This window comes from Bubalus bubalis, chromosome 15, assembly GCF_019923935.1.
Source record: "Bubalus bubalis isolate 160015118507 breed Murrah chromosome 15, NDDB_SH_1, whole genome shotgun sequence".
Taxonomy (NCBI): Eukaryota; Metazoa; Chordata; class Mammalia; order Artiodactyla; family Bovidae; genus Bubalus; species Bubalus bubalis.
In genome coordinates, this window is record NC_059171.1 from 51,117,999 (window position 1) to 51,138,757 (window position 20,759).

A 20,759-nucleotide genomic window follows, 5' to 3' on the forward strand; every position below is an offset into this window, starting at 1 on the left:
GCAATCATTCTCTCTTCAACCATAACTCTTTCCCTGCTCTTGCTAACTTACTCATCTATTTACCACTCAATCCTTAAGTGTGGCAGTATCCTCACCACACCAGGCAACCCCCTCTAGAAAAGATTATTAATGAAGACCAATGATCTTGATTTTTCCATGTTAATTATCTTAACTTGATCTTTTTGGACTATTATTTGAATTAAACCAAATACTATTCAGAAATTGGTAACTAGTGGCTGGCAGACCAAACAGAACCCACAGATATAATTTGTTTGAACCAAATATTATTTTCAGAAAAATCTAAAATAATTGGTAACCTTTAAAAACTGGGAACATTTTTTTGGGTAAAAATTCATAGCTTTAGTTCGGGCAGGGGGCAAAGGGAAATGGGGGGTGCGGGTCTCTGAACCATTAAGCCTAAATTCAGCGTGGTAGCAACTGGCTGAAGCTCAGTGGCAGCTGGATTCTCCAGTTGTCTTTTTTTACTTTTTGGCTGTGCTGGGTCTTCACTGTGGTACCCACAGGTTTCTCTTGCTGTGGCACATGGGCTTAGCTGCCCCACAGCATGTGGGATCTTAGTTCCCTGACAAGGGATTGAACCTGTGTCCCCTGCATTGGAAGGCAGACTGTTAACCATTGGATCACCAGGGATGTCCCTTCAGTTTATTTCTAACAACCCACCCTCTAGTCATCAGGTTACCTGCCTAAGCTAAATTTGCCCTAGGTTCTTACTCTAAATCTTTAGGTTCTAAAACAATGATCTCTCTTATTGGGCTTTCTTCTACCTTGGAGAGTTACTGCTCCTTACTACCCCCAATGCTTCAAGGATTGATAAGGTGTCTGTCCTCAGTTTCTCTACTATTATTCTTTCTATGGATACCTTCCCAGCCAACTCAATCCAATGACTTTAACTACCACCTCTATGTGGATGTCTTTCACATGGACTAACCCATATGACTTAATCAAGTTATTAGCTTCTCCATATCTCACCAAGTTCCTTTGTCTTATACAACACAACTGTTGTGAGGATAAAACAATATGTATAAAGAGTCATAAGAATGCTCAATACAAGTTAGCTATTACTGGAATTACTATCTTACCAGCAGCATTTCTCAAAAATATATTTCAATATCCCTCTGACTCAGAGTTTTGGGGAATATTATTATTAGATTTGGTTCAAACAAACAAAAGGTGACTGTGTGATTTAAAAAAAGTTTTAAAAAAATAAATCCTGGCTGTCTTTAAGGCATTAATTTCTCAAAGTCTCAAATATGCTGAAACGTACTGTAAACCACCAAGGGGTTATAACATGAAACGTTTTTCAAACTAGCTTCACCACAGAACCCTTTATTACAGGATCATCTCATCTGATTAACAGTTGCACATTTTGGAAAATGACAGACTAATGTTTATATGCAATTGCTGAAACCGTAATTATCAAAAATTACAAATCAAGTTTCATTCCAATGTTTCCATCTATGTTCTTGCTATATAGCTCAGTGACAAAACTATCAGAGAAGTCTGTAGCTTCATAACAAGCTTCTTTTATGAGCTTCCCACCTGCACCATAAGCTGCTTAGGAAAAGAACTTTATGTCTCACTTCTCCACATCCTGCATGGTGCTGATTAGCCAGCATCTTATATATTATTGCTACTCAACAAATAGCTGTCTATTCTGGGCTTTGCTTCCAAAACTGATAAGAAAAACTCTAACTCAATTCTATTTTTTTTCCCTAAACATCATCAATACTGAAACACTAATTACTCACCTCCCCTCCATTAACAAAATCCAGAACAAAATAAAGCTTTTCAGTTGTTTGGAAAGAATAATGTAATCCAACCAAAAATGGATGTTTCACATTTTTCAAGAGCACATTTCGTTCAGCCATAATGTGTTTTTGCTGTTTAAAAAAATAAAAAGAAAAGGTAAAAAAAATCAACTTGCATTATACACCAGAAAACAATTCTGTTAACTGAGAAGATGGATATAGGAAAAACAAAGCTATTTTATTTTACCTCTTTTCTATTGAGAACTATCTTTTTCTGTAACACTTTGACAGCATAAAATTTTCCATCCAGTTTCCGTTTTGCAAGAAGAACCTGTTATATTTAAAGATTGTGCTGTTAGAAATATCAATGTTTTGACAGAGACAATTCACTTATCACTAAGTCAATATTTTATAAAAATAAAGTCCACAACAGGCCTAGATAATGTAATGTTTTTATTTTGAAAGCTGAAAATTCCTAATTTGTTTCTACAACTCCACTTTTCCTTAGATATTTTACTAAAACCAAAGAAATGTAGATGATTTAAAGAGCCAGGCATCGTTTGTCACTTAACATGCTAACGCTTAAGGTTTTTACTAAGTGTCAAAATCTATACTGCTTGAGAAATGTGTGTGTTTGTGTGTGTGTGTGTGCCAGCCCTGAGTCCCAAGGTGTCTTTGGAAAATACTGAGGCTATAAATTTCATGGCTACATTTAAAAAAGGGAGAGAAGAAAATGGTTTCTCAGTGATCAAAATGCATTTTCGTTTTAACATTTGGGTTTCTCTTATAGGTTTCAAATTTAGAAGCACTCAGAGAAACAAACGCCGTATGTAGCTGAGATTCTATAATGGGCTGCGGTGCACACAGACATCATGGATGTGAAGAAACTTAGAAGATCTTGCCCCAGAAAAAAGGCAGACATACTCCAAAGTTTTAGAAATAAATTTTAAGGGATTCAAGACAACTTGTAGATACAATCTACAAGTTGTGTAACTATCAGCTGATACATTTCAAAATGTCTTGAGATGATCTGCCACAGGTGACAATGCTGGGCCTTACTTTTCAGTGCATCTGTGGTCTTCCTCGCTTGTATCTGTAATCACAGTCTGGTCTTGAGAAAAACACCAAACTCCAAGGACAGACAGATGTCTTACAATACACTTAACCAGTGCTTCTCAAAACCATCAAGGCCCTCAAACACAAGAGAAGTCCTAAGGAGACATGGTAACTTAATGTCCTGGATGGGACAAAAAAACAGAACTCTGGGTAAAAACTAAGGAAATCTGAATAAATGATGGGCTTGAGTCCATAATTATGGATCAATATTGGTCTACTGCTTGGAACAAATGTACCTTACTGATGTAAAATGTTACTAAATAGAGCAAACTGGTGGTTTGGAAATTCTCTGAATTTTCTTTTTTAAAAAAATTTAAAAAATATTTATTTTATTTGACTGTGCTGGGTCTTTCTTATGGCATGTAGGATTTTTAGTTCCAGCATATGGGATCTAGTTTCCTGATCAGGGATCAAAACCAGGCCCCATGCATTAGGAGCTTGGAGTCTTAGGTACTCGACCATCAGAGAAGTCCCCATGAATTTTCTCTCTACTCAGTTTTTTTTTTTTTTTCCGTAAATCTAAAATGGTTCTGAAAAATAAAGTCTATTGATCAAGATGTTTCTTACTCATAAAAATAAAGTCAAGAATACCTTCAGAGTGTACATTTCCTCAGTTCAACTGCTGGCATCTCTCTCATTTCTCAGGCTTTTGCTCTCTACAATACTTGACTCCATTGAATGTTCCTTCTTTCTTACATTGTTTTTTCTTTTCTTGACAGCTCCCACTCACCTGACCTTCCCTTCTCTACTCTGACTGGTTCATCTTCAAGTTTGTTCTGAGAAAGTAATTCAAAGAATGTGGCAACTAGGAAGTACCTTGATGGCAGGCACTTTTTCAGCAGATTAGTAGATGTGGAGAATAGACAGACAGTTAAGAAACAGATGGGCAAATGGAAAGTGGAACCAAGACCACCATTTGCAGAAAAGCTTAGAATATGAGATTCCCATTATCTATTTTAGTTTGTCATACATATTTTTCACCTTCATTGTGAATCTACATTTCTGCTTGCTTTTTTTTCTTTTGTGTACTCTGCTTTTGTTTTATTGTACTTTGCTGGTGTCTAAGCATTTTGCTGGATTTAAAGCTTTTATTAAACATAATATGCATGTAGAAAAACTCACAAACATTACAGCTCAATAAATTATTACAAAACGGACACACTGTGCAATCACTTTCAGGTCAAAAAACCCAAACACTGTGAGTAGCCTGAGGCCTCCCATTTGCCCTATTCCAGAAATGATTCATCCCCTTTCTTCCTCAAAGATGACTACTATTTTCACTTGCAGTAAAACAGGTGAGTTTGTCTATGAATTTTATATATTGGAATCACATAGATAATGTTATGCCTGCCTGACTTCTTTCACTCTATATAACATGTTCACATTGTGATATGTACTGGATTGGCCAAGAAGTGCATTCGGGTTTTTCCATACAATATTACAGGAAGCCCAAATGAACTTTTTGGCCAAACCAATAGCACTGCTTTCATATTTCATTACTGTGCAGAGTACTGCATTCCACAGACATACCACAATTTATCCACTCTTTCAGTGACATTTAGATGACGAACAATGAAGCTTATGAATATTCTGGGACACGCCTTTCCTAGTGGGTATGTGCAAGCATTACTGGTGGCTACACAGCTTGGAGGAGAACCAATGTGTCACAGGTAATGCATATATTCAGCTTCCAGGTTTAACACCAGTTCTCACCGCATAAAAAACGAAACACAAAGGAATACACTCAATTAAAGATACATAAAAATCAAATACATAATGCCACAAAACACTACCAACAAAAGCTTAAGATGAATTAAATTAACAAAGGGATATGCCATGATCGTGGATTGGAAGACTCAATACTGGTAAGATGTCAATTCTTTCCAAATTGATCTACAGATTCAAAGCAATTGATCAAAATCCAAAAGAATCTTGTTGAACTTAGCACGCTAATTCTAAAACTTAAGACTGATACACAAAGGGCTAAGAAGAGTCTCTTGAGAGGAGCAAGGAGAGAAGATGTTCTGTTGAATATCAACCTTCATTTTTAAGACAATGTGGTACTGGTGCAAGGATAGACATATCAGTTAATGAAACAAAATATAAAATCTAGAAACAAGTATAAAACAAAATCTAGAAACAGATCCAACACATATATGGACACTGGATATATGATGGAGGTTACCCTGCAGAGTAGAAGGGAAAGAAAAATCTTTTCAATGAACTGTGTAGGACCAGCTGACATTCATGAGGAAAAAAGTGAAGTGTGACCCTATGCCTCACATTATATACATTAGATAGATCTATTTGACTCCAGGTCCAAATGTGAGCTTTCTGAAAGATAATGCTCTCTGTCTTTAACAGCAGACTATCTCTAACGTTCCAACAGACTGTGAGCATTTTGACAGCAAGATGCACTTCTACTTTTCTATAGCTTATTTTAGCACAATGCCCAGCGTGCAGCAGGTGGCAAACATATATTTGCTGAATTAATGAACACACACGGGTTTAATTTTATGGTCACAGTTTCTGGTCTCTAGGGAACTCAGAAAACAAACCAGATCTAAACTGGAAGCTATGAATATAGCACACTATAATTAAACACATACATATTTATTTTTACTACAGATTGAAGTATAATGCAAAAAAGGAACTTAAATACATTTGATGATTCTGACAACTCCCATCTATGATGCTTCTGGCTTTAGGGATTCTTCTTGCTGTGGCACACTGTCAACTTTCGTGATTCACTCAATATTCACTGCACGAAGAGGGACAGGGGTCTCAAACTTGCCTTTCCTTCTCCAACTGATGTTTACACAGCTGCTCACTGATGTCTTTATGGCCTCAACTTAAATAATACTTCTTCAAAGAAGTCATCCGTAGGCACTTCCCTGGTGGCCCAGTGGTTAAGAATCCACCTTCCAATGCAGAGGATGCGGGTTCAATCCCCAGTTTGGGGAACTAAGATCCCATGTGCCGTGGAGCAACTAAGCCCATGCCTGCAACTAAAGAAGCCCCCATGCGTCAGTGTAGCCAAAATATGTATGTGTGTGTATATATATGCATAAAGCTATCCTTGACTAACTCACCTAAGTAGGGGCTTCCCCCCAACGGCCTACTCTCCTGTCTCTTCACTCTAGTCTTCATCCCCTGCACAGCTCCATTACTACATGTAATTATTTACTTGACTGCGTATTTTTAATTGACTATTTCCCTCAATAGGATGTAGGCATCACAAAGGTACAAAGCATGTCATTTTTGTTCAATACTATCTAACACGGACCAGAACAGTGCTTAGCACAGAGGTGCTCAACAAAATACTCATTGAACAAATAAATTTTAGAAAGGTTAGAATCTGAGTAGATGCCTTGTATCTTGAATTATTCTGTCAGTTCTTTGAAGGTAGAGAAAGCATCTTAATTCTATATCCTGCATACCAAAAAGCGCCATGGTATCCAGAAGAACTGTACAAAAAAGATCTTCACGACCCAGATAATCATGATGGTGTGATCACTGACCTAGAGCCGGACACCCTGGAATGTGAAGTCAAGTGGGGCTTAGAAAGCATCACTACGAACAAAGCTAGTGGAGGTGATGGAATTCCAGTTGAGCTATTCCAAATCCTGAAAGATGATGCTGTGAAAGTGCTGCACTCCATATGCCAACAAATTTGGGAAACTCAGCAGTGGCCACAGGACTGGAAAAGGTCAGTTTTCATTCCAATCCCAAAGAAAGGCAATGCCAAAGAATGCTCAAACTACCGCACAATTGCACTCATCTCACACGCTAGTAAAGTAATGCTCAAAGTTCTCCAAGCCAGGCTTCAGCAGTACATGAACCGTGAACTTCCAGATGTTCAAGCTGATTTTAGAAAAGGCAGAGGAACCAGAGATCAAATTGCCAACATCCGCTGGATCATGGAAAAAGCAAGAGAGTTCCAGAAAACCATCTATTTCTGCTTTATTGACTATGCCAAAGCCTTTGACTGTGTGGATCACAATCAACTGTGGAAAATTCTGAAAGAGATGGGAATACCAGACCACCTGATCTGCCTCTTGAGAAATCTGTATGCAGGTCAGGAAGCAACAGTTAGAACTGGACATGGAACAACAGACTGGTTCCAAATAGGAAAAGGAGTACATCAAGGCTATATATTGTCACCCTGTTTATTTAACTTCTATGCAGAGTACATCATGAGAAACGCTGGACTGGAAGAAACACAAACTGGAATCAAGATTGTTGTGAGAAATATCAATAACCTCAGATATGCAGATGACACCACCCTTATGGCAGAAAGTGAAGAGGAACTCAAAAGCCTCTTGATGAAAGTGAAAGTGGAGACTGAAAAAGTTGGCTTAAAGCTCAACATTCAGAAAACAAAGATCATGGCATCCGGTCCCACCACTTCATGGGAAATAGATGGGAAACAGTGGAAACAGTGTCAGACTTTATTTTTCTGGGCTCCAAAATCACTGCACATGGTGACTGCAGCCATGAAATTAAAAGACGCTTACTCCTTGGAAGGAAAGTTATGACCAACCTAGATAGCATATTGAAAAGCAGACACATTACTTTGCCAACAAAGGTTCGTCTAGTCAAGGCTATGGTTTTTCCTGTGGTCATGTATGGATGTGAGAGTTGGACTGTGAAGAAGGCTGAGCGCTGAAGAATTGATGCTTTTGAACTGTGGTGTTGGAGAAGACTCTTGAGAGTCCCTTGGACTGCAAAGAGATCCAACCAGTCCAGTCTGAAGGAGATCAGCCCTGGGATTTCTTTGGAAGGAATGATGCTAAAGCTGAAACTCCAGTACTTTGGCCACCTCATGCGAAGAGTTGACTCACTGGAAAAGACTCTGATGCTGGGAGGGATTGGGGGCAGGAGGAGAAGGGGACAACAGAGGATGAGATGGCTGGATGGCATCATTGACTCGATGGATATGAGTCTCAGTGAACTCCGGGAGTTGGTAATGGACAGGGAGGCCTGGCGTGCTGCGATTCATGGGGTCACAAAGAGTCGGACACAACTGAGCGACTAATCTGATCTGATCTGATCTGATCCCATATATAAAGCATGCATTCCCCTATAAACTGGTACAGACACTATGGAGATCAGTATGGAAACTGCTTAAAAACTAAAAATAGAGCTACCATATAACCCAGCAATCCCATTCCTGAGCATATATATATCCCAAAGAAAACTAGAATTCAAGAGAATGCATGCACCTAATGTTCATTACAGCCCTATCTGCAATAGCCAAGACACAGGAGCAGATTAAAGGTCCATCCCATTGATGGAGGAATGAATAAAGAAGAGGTGGTACAAATACACAGTGGAATAATACTTAGCCATAAAAAAGAATGGAATAATCCCATTTGCAGCAACATGGAGAGACCTAGAGATTGTTATACTGAGTGAAGTAAGTCAAAGAGAGAAAAACAAATATTGTATGGTATCACTTTTATGTGGAATCTAAAAACCTGGTAGTAATGAACTTATCTACAAAATAGAAACAGTCACAGATGTAGAAAACAAACTTATGGTTATCAGTGTGGAAAGGGCAGGGGAAGATAAATTGGGAGATTGTGATTGACATAAATACACTACTGTATAAAAAATAGATAGTAAGAACCTACTGTATAGCACAGGGAACTCTATTAAGTATTCTGTAATGACCTATATGGAAACAGAATCTCCGTCTATCTAGATTCACTTTGCTGTACAGCAGAAACTAATACAACATTGTAAATCACTGTGTGTGTGTGTGCTTAGTCACATCTGACTCTGTGTGATCCCATGGACTACAGCCCAGCAGGCTACTCTGTCCATGGAATTTTCCAGGCAAGGGTACTGGAGTGGGTTGTGGGTTGTTGTTTCCTACTACAATGGATCTTCCTGACCCATAGATTGAACCTGTGTCTCCTGCATTGGCAGCTGGACTCTTTACAATTAATTTTTAAAAAGCATGCATTTTTAAAGTATTAATTTACTGAAGAAAAAATAAAAATACTCTTACCTTGCCAAAGCTGCCTTTTCCAATAACTTTTAAGAAATCAAAGTCTGTTGGTTTAGCACTGAAATAAATGAAAAATGACAAGAATTAGCCTCCAATAAAACTGATAGGATGTTAACTTTTCAATAGTTTTTAATACTTCACTCCTTAATAAGTAAATCTGGGTACACTTCAGCATGAGAACTCCAGCCTTTACACTGGTAGGATCTCATTTTTACTATTAAAAAGGTAATAAGTGAATGAGTGATAGTCACTCAGTCATGTCCGTCTCTTTGTGACCCCATGGAGTGTAGCCTTCCAGGCTCCTCTGTCCATGGAATTTTCCAGGCAAGAATACTGGAGTGGGTAATAATGAATAGTAATAATACCTACTTTCTGGTTAGATAAGAGATTTTGTCATTTTCTTTAAGCTTTGTTAAGTTTGGCTTAAGAAGGGCTTCAGTAATAGACTTTTTGGGAGAAAAAGGTCTGTCTATCTATATATGATCTGTCATTTTGAACTCAATGTAGCAAATCACTTTTATTAACCATAAACCTCACAATATTGTTAATAAGGAAACTGAATGACTAGATAGATCAGTGATATATTTCAAGGACTAAGTAGTCTGGAAATTATTATGAAAACAAAGTTATTAGTAGGAATACCTGGTGAAGTCACTAAGAAAATTTTCTGATGGAGAAAAAGTCACCACAGTGTTCTGCATACACACTACTTGCGTGTTAAAAATAAAAGAACTCTCTACTTATTCTAATAGATGGCAATGCAGAAAAACCAGGGATCGAGAAGGCAGAAAGAATACTATGACAGCCTTTTTATTTTTATCTTAACCTCAGGTTAAAAGCAGCATTGGCTGTATGTAGGCAAAACAGATGGCTGCACAAAGTTGCACTTAAGTAGCCAGAAGAGCTGTTTTTTTTAACGGAGGATGAATTCCTAAATTGGACTAGGGAGAGTGAAATGATTCCATTCACATTTTATATGTCCTTCAATTAATTACCAAAACAAAGTCAATACAAACATGAGAGTAATACCAGGTCTGGGTTAAATAATAACTGGTCAGGATTACGGAGATAAATACTTAACTAAGCTTAGGTGTTTTTCTTCTTCTAGAACTTGCTCTTTGAACTATTTTGTTCTCTAATGATATGCTGAAATACTGAAATAATTTTCTGAACAAATGTAATAGTGAAAAAACATGCAAATCCTTCAAACACAGTAAACACACCAAGGCCACAGCCAAAGTCCTATTATTAATTGTTGGTGACAAAACCTAACTGGAAGCATATTTCTATTCTGTGCTGCCTGACAAACTCTCTTGTATCCACCATACGACTGAAACTGCTCATAGAAGTCACCCGTGACATTAAATTCAACGGTCCATTCTCAATCGTCATCTAACCCACCCTATCAGCAACGTCAACAGTTATCTATTCCCTGTCTTCTGCTTTTGTAATACCACATTGCTGGTTTCCTATCTTACTGATTATTCTTTCTTTAGTCTCCTTTATCATTTCTCCTGTCTATACTCGCTGGGCTTCCGTGGTGGCTCAGCTGGTAAAGAATCCACCTGCATGCAGGAGACCTGGGTTCGATCCCTGGGTTGGAAAGACCCCCTGGAGAAGGGAATGGCTACTCCAGTATCCTGGCCTAAAGAATTCCATGGACTGTACAGTCCGTGGTGTCACAGAGTCGGACACGACTGAGCGACTTTCACTTCACTTCATACTCACTCTCTAAGTGAACCAAAAGGGTGAGAGAAGCAGCACAGTATGCTGGGCTAAGACAGTATTCTTTAGAATTAATCTGGTAAGCCTGGAAGGATAATTATGAGGACAGCCACACTACACTCTTCTTGTAACCCACAGCAGTCATCACTCATCTGTCAGGGCCCTCCTCAGAGCCAGGAAGTGGCCTTGGACTCCTCCGTATCCCAATGAACTGTTGGAGTTGAACCTTAAAGTGAAGCCTACATTTGCCACTCCTGGTGTTCTCCAAAATGGTTCCCCTGGGTTCAAATAAATATGGGACTATGGGAGAACTGGAAAAAAAAAAAAAAAAGTTTAATAGCTTTTCATATGCTGATTTCCATCAAGTCTCCTCTGGACCAAGCTGGCTAACAACCAGGGCTGTACTGATGACATTGGGTACCAGGAGAATGTCAATTAGGCCTGCACAGATGTTTTTGCCAGAGTACTTCCCAAGTGCCTCCCAGGACTTCTGTTCCTCTGGGAAATATGGTCTACTCATCTTACACACCCACCCACACACACACATACACACCCACACACAAGGAAAGTGACAATGGCAAAACAGCAGAACCCAATCAACAACCTGTGGATTAAAAACTCCTCAGCGCTCTACTGTAACCAAGAGAAGCAGAGCAGTGAATCGGAAAAGCGTGTGGCAGTACAACAGTCACTGTAACCGCGGTTCTGTTTCACAGGCTTCCAGTTAAACTGGTATAATTATGTACATCTGCACATTTACAAAAAAAGACCTTCCTCAAATCCATTTAGACTGCTGAAACAAATTACACCTACTGAGGATTTCCAGATGGTCCCAGGTTGATGTTCTGTGAGGTAGAGAGTAGCTGTTGGGATGGAAAAAAAAAAAAAGAATTTAACATTCTTACTGGAGTTTCAAAGGTTATCAGTCAATGGCTATTTCTGAAGTAAAATACACATAACTGTATCACAGATATTTGCCATGTTAAACCTAAAGCTTTAATTCTCAATAAATGCATAGAGTCTTGGAAAGATACACAATCAACATAAACAATCATTTTAATGATAAATTTCAAGAGAAGTTGTAAGGGAAAAGGTAAGGCAGAAATCAAGCTCAAAGATGGCAAACGAATGAAGTAAACTGCAGAAAACTCCTTAGAAGAGGCGGGCACTGAAATAACGATTTAAGAGGAATCTTTTTTTTACATTAAAAAAACTGGTTAAAATAGCTTTTGTTTTTAAATTTTCAAATATTTTAATAAACTATTATTAAAGATAAGAAATGATAATGTGATGATGATTATAACTGCAAATGGTGGATTAAAGTTTTAATTTGGGAGGAGGTAAATTTACTTCTAAAGCAAGAACATAAAACCAAGAGTGCTTTTCTCCCTAATTCCACTATTATGATAGTACCTAATTTTTAGATAGGCTTCTCTTTTTATAACAGTAGCAAAGTACATTTAATCTCTCCTATTAACTTAGAAGCAAATCTTTACTCACCTATTAATATAGCATACCATAAAGCAATTTAACTAATAAAATTCTAGCTCACTAATAATTAGCTAGAAATTTAACTCAAAATCCCAAAAGATTAAACTAGTGATCCTTTTACAATGAGCACTTTTCACAAAAGCCAAATGCAAGTGAATTCTGCTTCAAGAAACTATGAAATTCTTAATATATTCAAAGAATTAAATCAGAGATGTCTCAAATATGCACATTTACCAGAGCCCTATACAATTATACATCATATAAGCTTATATAAAATAAGTTTTTAAAAACATTCTCTTTAATCAGAATCAACAATTTTAAGCAAATTTCTTATTAGAGACATATGTCATATATATTCCCACTTAAATTCATTTGCAACTTACAATCTCTAGAAAACAAGTTATTTTTTTAAATTAAGGACAAAGGGTCTAAAGTATATGCTTCTTATAAAGTAACAATGCTGGCACCAAACTGATACATTTCCTATAAATTTTAATTAAAAATAAAAAATAAATATTTACAAGTATAAGATGAAGCAAGGATTTTTTTTTTTTTGAGAGGTTCTTTCTATTGGTATTTTAAAACAGCAAAAGATCCTAGTCCAAGTTGCAGATTTTATGGATGAAACAAGAAACAAAATCTGGATCTAAAGTCAACAGAGACAGAACAGGAGCCAGAACCCAGCAATTTCTCTTAGTCTTTTTCCTACAGCAGTGCAAGGTATTCTTCACATGACCTACACCTACACACACTCAACGTGATTAACAAAAAAAATCATGGTTACATAAATTTTACTCCTTAAAATATTTTTTGAATAGTAGTAAACTGTCTTTAAAAATCCATACTAACAAGTAATTTGATTACAAATACTTCTAGCACCTCCATATAGTTTTTGCATTAACTTCTAAAAACTGACCATGCTCACACTGTAAATTTGCATAAAAAGTTTTATACCTGATTTCATTTAATGGTATGTCAAAATAATATCATCCTTAGAAATATTTTTTAAATGTACAATATATAGGGACAATCACTATTTGATGAATGTTCAGATTCTAACTTTTCATTATAAATCTTACTAAAGTGAACATCTTTGCTATTTTCTGTGAGAAGGGTTGTTTCATTTACATCAACTCCTAAGTGACATGAATTATTTTCATGTTTGATACACTTTGCCAAATTGCTTTCCAAGAGCTGCATAAAATGATAACACCAGTAAGGCCCAAGGATGCCCATCTTACCTTACCCTTATTAGTCCTGGTGTATTTCAGTTTCTTGACATTTTTGTTAATTTGGTAGAGGAAAAAAACCTGTCATTTAAAACTTTTATTTGCTACTGGCATCAAGGTTGAACATTTTCCCATATATTTGTTTACCAAGAGCTATTTCTTCATGGTCCTGTTCCTTTCATCTACTAGAGTCTTGAATATCATTCTTTTCGAAAATTCATTTGTATGAGCTTTTTTTCACACAGATATTTTTCCTTCTTATGTTTATTTACTATGTTTTCCCAGCTGGTTATTTCTCTTTTGACCAACTTTGCATATATGAAATTAAAATATCCTTTTACATTGTCCTAGGAGCAACCCTGTCACAAATGGAAAGAGTTAAACCTTTTCTCTTAACTGAGGGCCCTCTTAGAGAATCAGAACTACTTTCTAGTAGTCATGTCTATTTTTCAAATGAAGATATTATCTGTGGGTAATGACATTACCTTTTAAATTAGAAAAACAGCACCATGACAAAATTAAAACATTATAAAGACAAAACTGTACATCTCTCATTTTCATGTATTTACCAATAGTATGAATCAATTTTGAATTATAATGGTATTATCATATTTATAAACACTTGCAATTATACTTTTTTAATAATGTACTTTTAACTGCTACATAATCCTGAGTTAAATTATGGTAATTTACCTTTCTAATATAACCTTTTAAAGTATATGTTGACAATGTCTTCATAAGAAAGCACAAACTTACTATATCACAATTCATTAAAAAAATAAGAATATCTATTCTTTATTCAGAATACATATTAATTATGTGCATATACCTACAGCAATAAAACTTAGTCAACGCCAACCAGCACATGTATATTGACTGCTCTACGTATCAAAACCTGACAAAGCAGAGAAAGAGGTATGTAGTGTTCTGGTTGAAAAGCCCTCTTCTGCTGGTCAAAATTCACCATTTCAAGTTACAGTGATCTTGATGAAGATACATGATGATCAAAAAGTATGATGTAAAGTTAACAGAGCAGAACACAAAACTTTATATGTTGTATAATTAAAATCAGGTAATTAAAAAATTCATATATTAAGAAATCTTTCATATATTAGAAAGAAAATCACTGAAATATTAAAAATAGGTTGGGTTGTTGATAATAGGGATATTTCTGACTTACTATTTTCAAATCTTTAATTTACATTACTTTTTGTTATAAAAAGTACTCATTTTATCAATTTTACAAGAAATAGTGATCAGTTAGAAGTATACACATTTGTTTTTATGTTTTCTACACAGCAGAAAATCTACAATGGAGGAAATTATTTTAAGTAAATGTGGCTCCTAAGGTTGCCAATAATTTCATCTTTGGGGAATGGTATTTTTTTTTTTCTGTTAGAAAATACAATTCCTCTTACTACCTTCTGAGTACTTCTTTCATCCTCATCCTCAGATGGATCTGACTGATGTTTTGGACTGTCCATTTGAAGGAATGCTCTGACATCTGGACTAAAAACAAAAATTAACTTTATTATGACTGCATTTCTACACCTTTTCTCTCTTTTAACATGAAAACAAAAGTCAGCATTGTAGCATTTATAGTAAGAAAGGCAAACAAAATCCAATAATAATCATTACTGTATTGTAATAAGCAAATTAATTTTAAAAAACAGGGAGTCCAATAAACAAATGGGCAAAGGTTCACAGAAGAGAAAAATCCAAATGGTAATGAAATTTAGGAAGATGGCCAACTTCACTAATTATCAGGAAAAAACAAAACAATGGTGAGAAGTCATTTTATGTCCACTAACCAGAAAAATCTAGAAAGATACATAAAACCCCAAGTTGGCAGGGATGAAGGGAAAGGAACACTCTCACATACTGCTCACAAGAATGTAAAATGAGGCAACTTTTCTGAAAAGCATTTTGGCAATATTTGGTTAAACTGAGTATACATTTTCCCTGGGGCCAGAAATTTCAGTTTTAAGGATAAACTACAGAAAAAAATTACGTACAAGTTCAGTGAAAGACATGTAACTAGGAGACTCATTGTTATACTCTCTATAGCTGTGAATCAGAAGCAGAACAGCCATCCACCACTAGGGAAATGAGTAAGCAAGCTACAGTAACTGGTTGCAAAGAAGACTGACCAGCCAGCAGTCAGAAACAAGGAACCACAGCAAAGCACCATTATGTGTACACATTAAACACTCAGACACAAAGCAACAGTCAATCAATATATACCCAAAGACTTATAACAAACCTGCTGAAGTGGGCATCAACAGTGGGTATGAACAAATGGATAGAAAGAGGAAAGAAAGTGAAAGTCACTCAGTTGTGTCCAACTCTTTGCAACCCCGTGGACTATCAGTCCATGGAATTCTCCAGGCCAGAATACTGGAGTGGGTAGCCTTTTCCATCTCCAGGGGATCTTCCCAACCCAGGGATGGAACCCAGGTCTCCCACACTGCAGGTGGATTCTTTACCAGCTGAGCCACCAGGGAAATCCAGAAATACTGGAGTGGGTAGCTTATCCCTTTTCCAGTGGATTTCCCTGACCCAGGAATAGAACTGGGGTCTCCTGCACTGTAGGCAGATTCTTTTCCAACTGAGCTACCAGGAAAGCCCATAAAGAGGAAATAAGACTGCACAGATTAATGACGATCCTGCTGCTGCTGCTAACTCGCTTCAGTCATGTCTGACTCTGTGCGACCCCACAGACGGCAGCCCACAAGGCTCCCCCGTTCCTGGGATTCTCCAGGCAAGAACACTGGAGTGGGTTGCCATTTCCTTCTCCAATGCATGAAAGTGAAAAGTGAAAGTGAAAAGTGAAAGTGAAGTCGCTCAGTCGTGCCCGACCCTTAGCGACCCCATGGACTGTAGCCCACCAGGCTCCTCCGTCCATGGGATTTTCCAGGCAAGAGTACTGGAGTGGGGTGCCATTGCCTTCTCCGATGATGATCCTGAGGAATGGTTAAATCTCTACATCTGGGTACCTCCTCCTAAATTGTTCTTTTTTTTTTTCTTTTAAAAAGTTGAGATATATTAATCCCCAAATGCTAATTTATCTTCCCCCTACTCCCCACCCTGTTGCTATCCTCTCTGGTAACCATCAGTTTGTTTTCTTTGTCCATTTCTATTTTGCCATCATTTCATTTGTATCATTATTTCAGATTTCACATATAAATTCTATCATATTGTATTTGTCTTTCTTTGTCCAACTTATTTCACTTAATATGATAATCTCTAGGTCCATCCATGTATCATTATTTCACTTTTTATGGATGGGTAATATTCTACTATATATATACATACACACACACACATATATATATATCATATCTTCTTTATCCATTTGGCTGTTCATGGACATTCAGGCTGCTTCCATGTCTTGGCTACCGTATATAGTACTGATGTGAACACTGGGGTACATATATCTTTTTGAATTAGAGTAGTCTCCAGATATATGCCCAGGAGTGCGACTGCAGATCATGAAGTAACTCCTTTTAGTTTGTTAAGGAAACCTCCATACTGTTTAGGATTAATATACACACACTACTGCTGCTGCTAAGTCGCTTCACTCGTGTCCGACTCTGTGCGACCCCATAGACGGCAGCCCACCAGGCTCCCCCATCCCTGGGATTGTCCAGGCAAAAACACTGGAGTGGGCTGCCATTTCCTTCTCCAATATACACACTGCTATATATAAAAAAGATAAAAAACAAGAACCTACTGCATAGTACAAGGAACCATATTCAATATTGGGGTGCTAATAATGTTCTATTCCTTGGCCTGGAGGGGGTGTGATACTCAGATATATTCACTTTCTCATAATTCATTAAGCTGTACAGTCACAATTTGTGCTCTTTTCTATTTGTGTTATGCTGCAATAAAGCTAAAATATTTTTGTTCGTTTGCATTTTTTAAATAGATAAGGAAACATTCAGTTTCTCTAGTAATTAATCAGCCATTTGCATCTGTTAATGTGCTGTCTATTTGGGGGGTGGTTCTTAAGTGTGTATTATCTGCATGAGCTCTTTTAGTAAGTATATTTATCTATTGTCCTTTATTCACAGGAAACTTTTTATATTTTTGGTTTTAAATTTCACTTGTAATTTTTGGAGGTCAAAAGGTTTTATTAATCAAATTTATTAATGTTTTACTTTGTAACATATCACTCATTCCCAATATGCTCAGAAAACCCTTTCCTATCCACAGGTCAGAGAAATTAATAATATTTTATTTGAGTTTTAAAATTCCATTTTAATAGACGTTATCTTAAAAATAACCTTTTCTCTACTAACGAAAAGCTACTTTTGAAGTGCTTTTTCCACACATAATAAGAATAGGCATGTAGTAGGTGTTCAAGATACATTTGCTGATTGGCTTCTCTTTCTGTTTTCTTAAACCTATTTTTATAAACAGTTTGATGTTCAAATGGAGAGTGTGAAAACTAACAAAGTTCCATTAACAGAGGAGATCCAGAAAATGTGAAATGTCACTTTTTATTAAAAAGAAAACATCCATTAAACCTTAAATTGAAAATTAAAAGAAAATCTCTTGGCTATTTAATCTGGGGGTGCTGGAAAAGTCCTCTACTTTAAATGGAGAGGTGCATATATATGAAAAAGTCTATTGGGCTGTATAATTAAGAATTGTGTATTTTATAGTATAATGCTAAACCAAAATAACCAAATTGGTTTCAGTTAAATTTCAATACCAAATGTAACATCCATACTTATATACTTATACTACCATACTTCAAGATCCAAAATGAATACTTCAAATTTAACATACACTGTCAGAAGTTCTGAGTAACAGCATTCAAAATACCAGCAGAAATAATAAACATCACCACCATCTATTCTATACTTACTCCATGTGAAGTTCTGTCAAAGGAGACAAATTCAAGCTCTTAGCATATGAATTTCAAACAAGTCAGAAATATGTCAATTTGAAGTAATCTCAAGTGCATATAATAATAATTAAACATTAGAAAGGTAGGGCTTCCCAGGTGGTTCAGTGGTGAAGAATCTGCCTGCCAATGTAGGAGACATGGGTTCGATCCCTGATCCAGGAACATCCCACAGTAACACGGAGCAACTAAGCCCGCTCACCACACTGCTGAGCCTGTGCTCTTAGACCCTGGGAGCCTAGCTACCAAAGTCTGTGTGCCCCAGAGCCCGTGATCCGCAACAAGAAAAGCCACTGCCACGAGAAGCCCGCACACCACAACTAGAGCCCTCACTCTCCACAACTAGAGAAAAGCCCCTGCAGCAACGAAGACCCAGCAGAGCCATAAATAAATAAATACAAGTTAAAAAATAAAAACTAACTTTTATTTTGTTTTTATTTAGAAGGGTAGATGATCTAAGCTGACGATAACACAGAATTTGTCTGAGGGAAAAGGCATGATGTTCAAAAAATAATTATACAAAGAGCCAAAAGATTAAGGTTCTTTGATAAAAGGTTCTTTGCTGAGGAACACACAAGACACACAGGAACCCTGAATTCAAGGATCCTACCGAGTTTTGTGCCCCTCCACCACCTGCTCCTCCCTGCAGAGGCCAATTTCAGAGCTACAGCAGGGGTTGACCTTCCCCGGACCCTCATCTTATCTGTGAGCATCAGGGGAAAGGAAACCCAGAGCACTGGGCTGAAGACCTTGGTCAGAGGAGGTCCAGCTCAAGTATTTTACTAATTTAGTAAATTAGGTTAAAAAGGAGGTCAGAGCATCTGCTCAGAAGATAGGAATCCTCTATAAACTGTAAAGAACTATAAAGTAGTAATCACTGTTACAAGGGGAACGATTAAAAAATACAGTCCTCCCGTGTTGAGACTCTGAAAAGTCTGTTAAAAGCATGGGAGCCAATGCCTCTGGAAGGTAAGGGTAACACTCATTTCTCCTTTTATTCCCATTTCTTCTTTTATTCCCACACAGAGGTACATGAGGAAATGCTTTCTCAGTGCATGAATAAATATAGCATCAAATAATCAGCAAAATGTTTTAACTGTGCAAAGTCTTTTCAAGTTAAATCCATAAAACAAATACAAGTACAGTAGGAAGAAAGAAAGTAACTAGGACCTTGAGTTGATGGAGGAAAAACGTGGAAAATTCTTAGAGGATTAAAAACACCAGGGGAAAAATGCTTGAGGAAGACTCCACAAAAATATACAGCACAAAGTAACATTCCACAGATCTGAGGCTGGGTTTCAGTGTATCCTCAGAACACAATGACAATTACTTACTGGTTGTAAAGCTCTGGATGCCTAACTAAGTTCTGAATGAATTCATTCAGTCCTGCTCTTCTCTGTTTAATAAAATCTGTTAAGAGAGACAATACTATTAGGATTATTTACATCAGACTGTAATTATCATCAATACAGTTATACAAGAATAGACCAACACAAGAGAATGAATTTTGATTAAGAAGTTATTTCTTAATTCATACTTCTTGATATAAAATAAGGAATAAATATTTAACAAATATATTTTAATCTATAAATATGATTATAACATTAAAATAAAGCAGGTAACATATTTTGCTGAAGAAAATTCTCCCCCACAAAAATGCCTATTTTAGGTTCTAAACAGACTCACTACAAAACCTGGAGTCACCAGTTTGCTTTGTCCAACTCCTTGTATACTTTCAGGTAATGAATAAGAATTAACACTATGACACTGATAGCTGAAAAGTCATACTAACTGAAATACACACAAACAAAAAACAAAAACAAGCGTAATCAGGAAATACTGAAATCCTTGCAAGTGGGAATGATGACTAACTGGTTAACTGACTATTATGAAAACTCTGCTGCTAAAAACAGGTTTTTATCTTGTATAAACCCATTTCTCTTCAGAGGTTAAAACTGAGAAATAAAAATGTTTTCTATGTAAGTCACTGAAGACAAGGGTCATGCTTTTAAATTTATTTTTAACATCAGCCCTTAACACAGTGTCTTGGAACATACTTAACTGATGTTTGCAAATGAATAAATAAAATACCAAACAAATGATTACACATTTTAGCATTTGTCATCTCTAAATTTCATATGCCAATCCTTATCTAACTTACATTGTTTTTGTTCTTTTGTAATTTTATTTTTCAGGGGTAAAGATATCCTTCTTTTTATAAAAGTACCCCAAAAGTAATTTATATATTGACTCCAAGATCCAATCAGCAAAAAGGTTTGATATTAAACTATTCAGAATATAAAAAAGTATGTCTAACTCTGTGTGTACTCTACAGAAAGATCCTTAAATTCAAAGTGAAATTTTAACTTTGAAAAGTATAGGCAAAAAAAAAAAAAAGAGAAGTATAGGCAGTTCAGTTCACTCAGTCCTGTCCAACTCTTTGCGACCCCATACACTGCAGCATGCCAGGCTTCCCTGTCCATCACCAACTCCTGGAG

At 36.6% G+C, this 20,759-nt stretch overlaps 1 protein-coding gene across 5 annotated transcripts in view; it reads right to left on the minus strand.

Moving 5' to 3' along the window:
- LOC102392047 (serine/threonine-protein kinase Sgk3) overlaps positions 1-20,759 on the minus strand; it is a 120,766-nt gene that overhangs the window by 14,090 nt on the left and 85,917 nt on the right. For all 5 annotated transcript variants that reach the window (XM_025265315.3, XM_044928721.2, XM_025265316.3 and 2 more), the window contains 6 exons: positions 19,596-19,671; positions 14,768-14,855; positions 11,440-11,489; positions 8,902-8,959; positions 2,017-2,100; positions 1,770-1,901 (listed from right to left, as the gene is read on the minus strand). In XM_025265315.3, the coding sequence (XP_025121100.1) occupies positions 1,770-1,901; positions 2,017-2,100; positions 8,902-8,959; positions 11,440-11,489; positions 14,768-14,855; positions 19,596-19,671 (488 nt within the window). The remainder of the gene's footprint in view (positions 1-1,769; positions 1,902-2,016; positions 2,101-8,901; positions 8,960-11,439; positions 11,490-14,767; positions 14,856-19,595; positions 19,672-20,759) is intronic.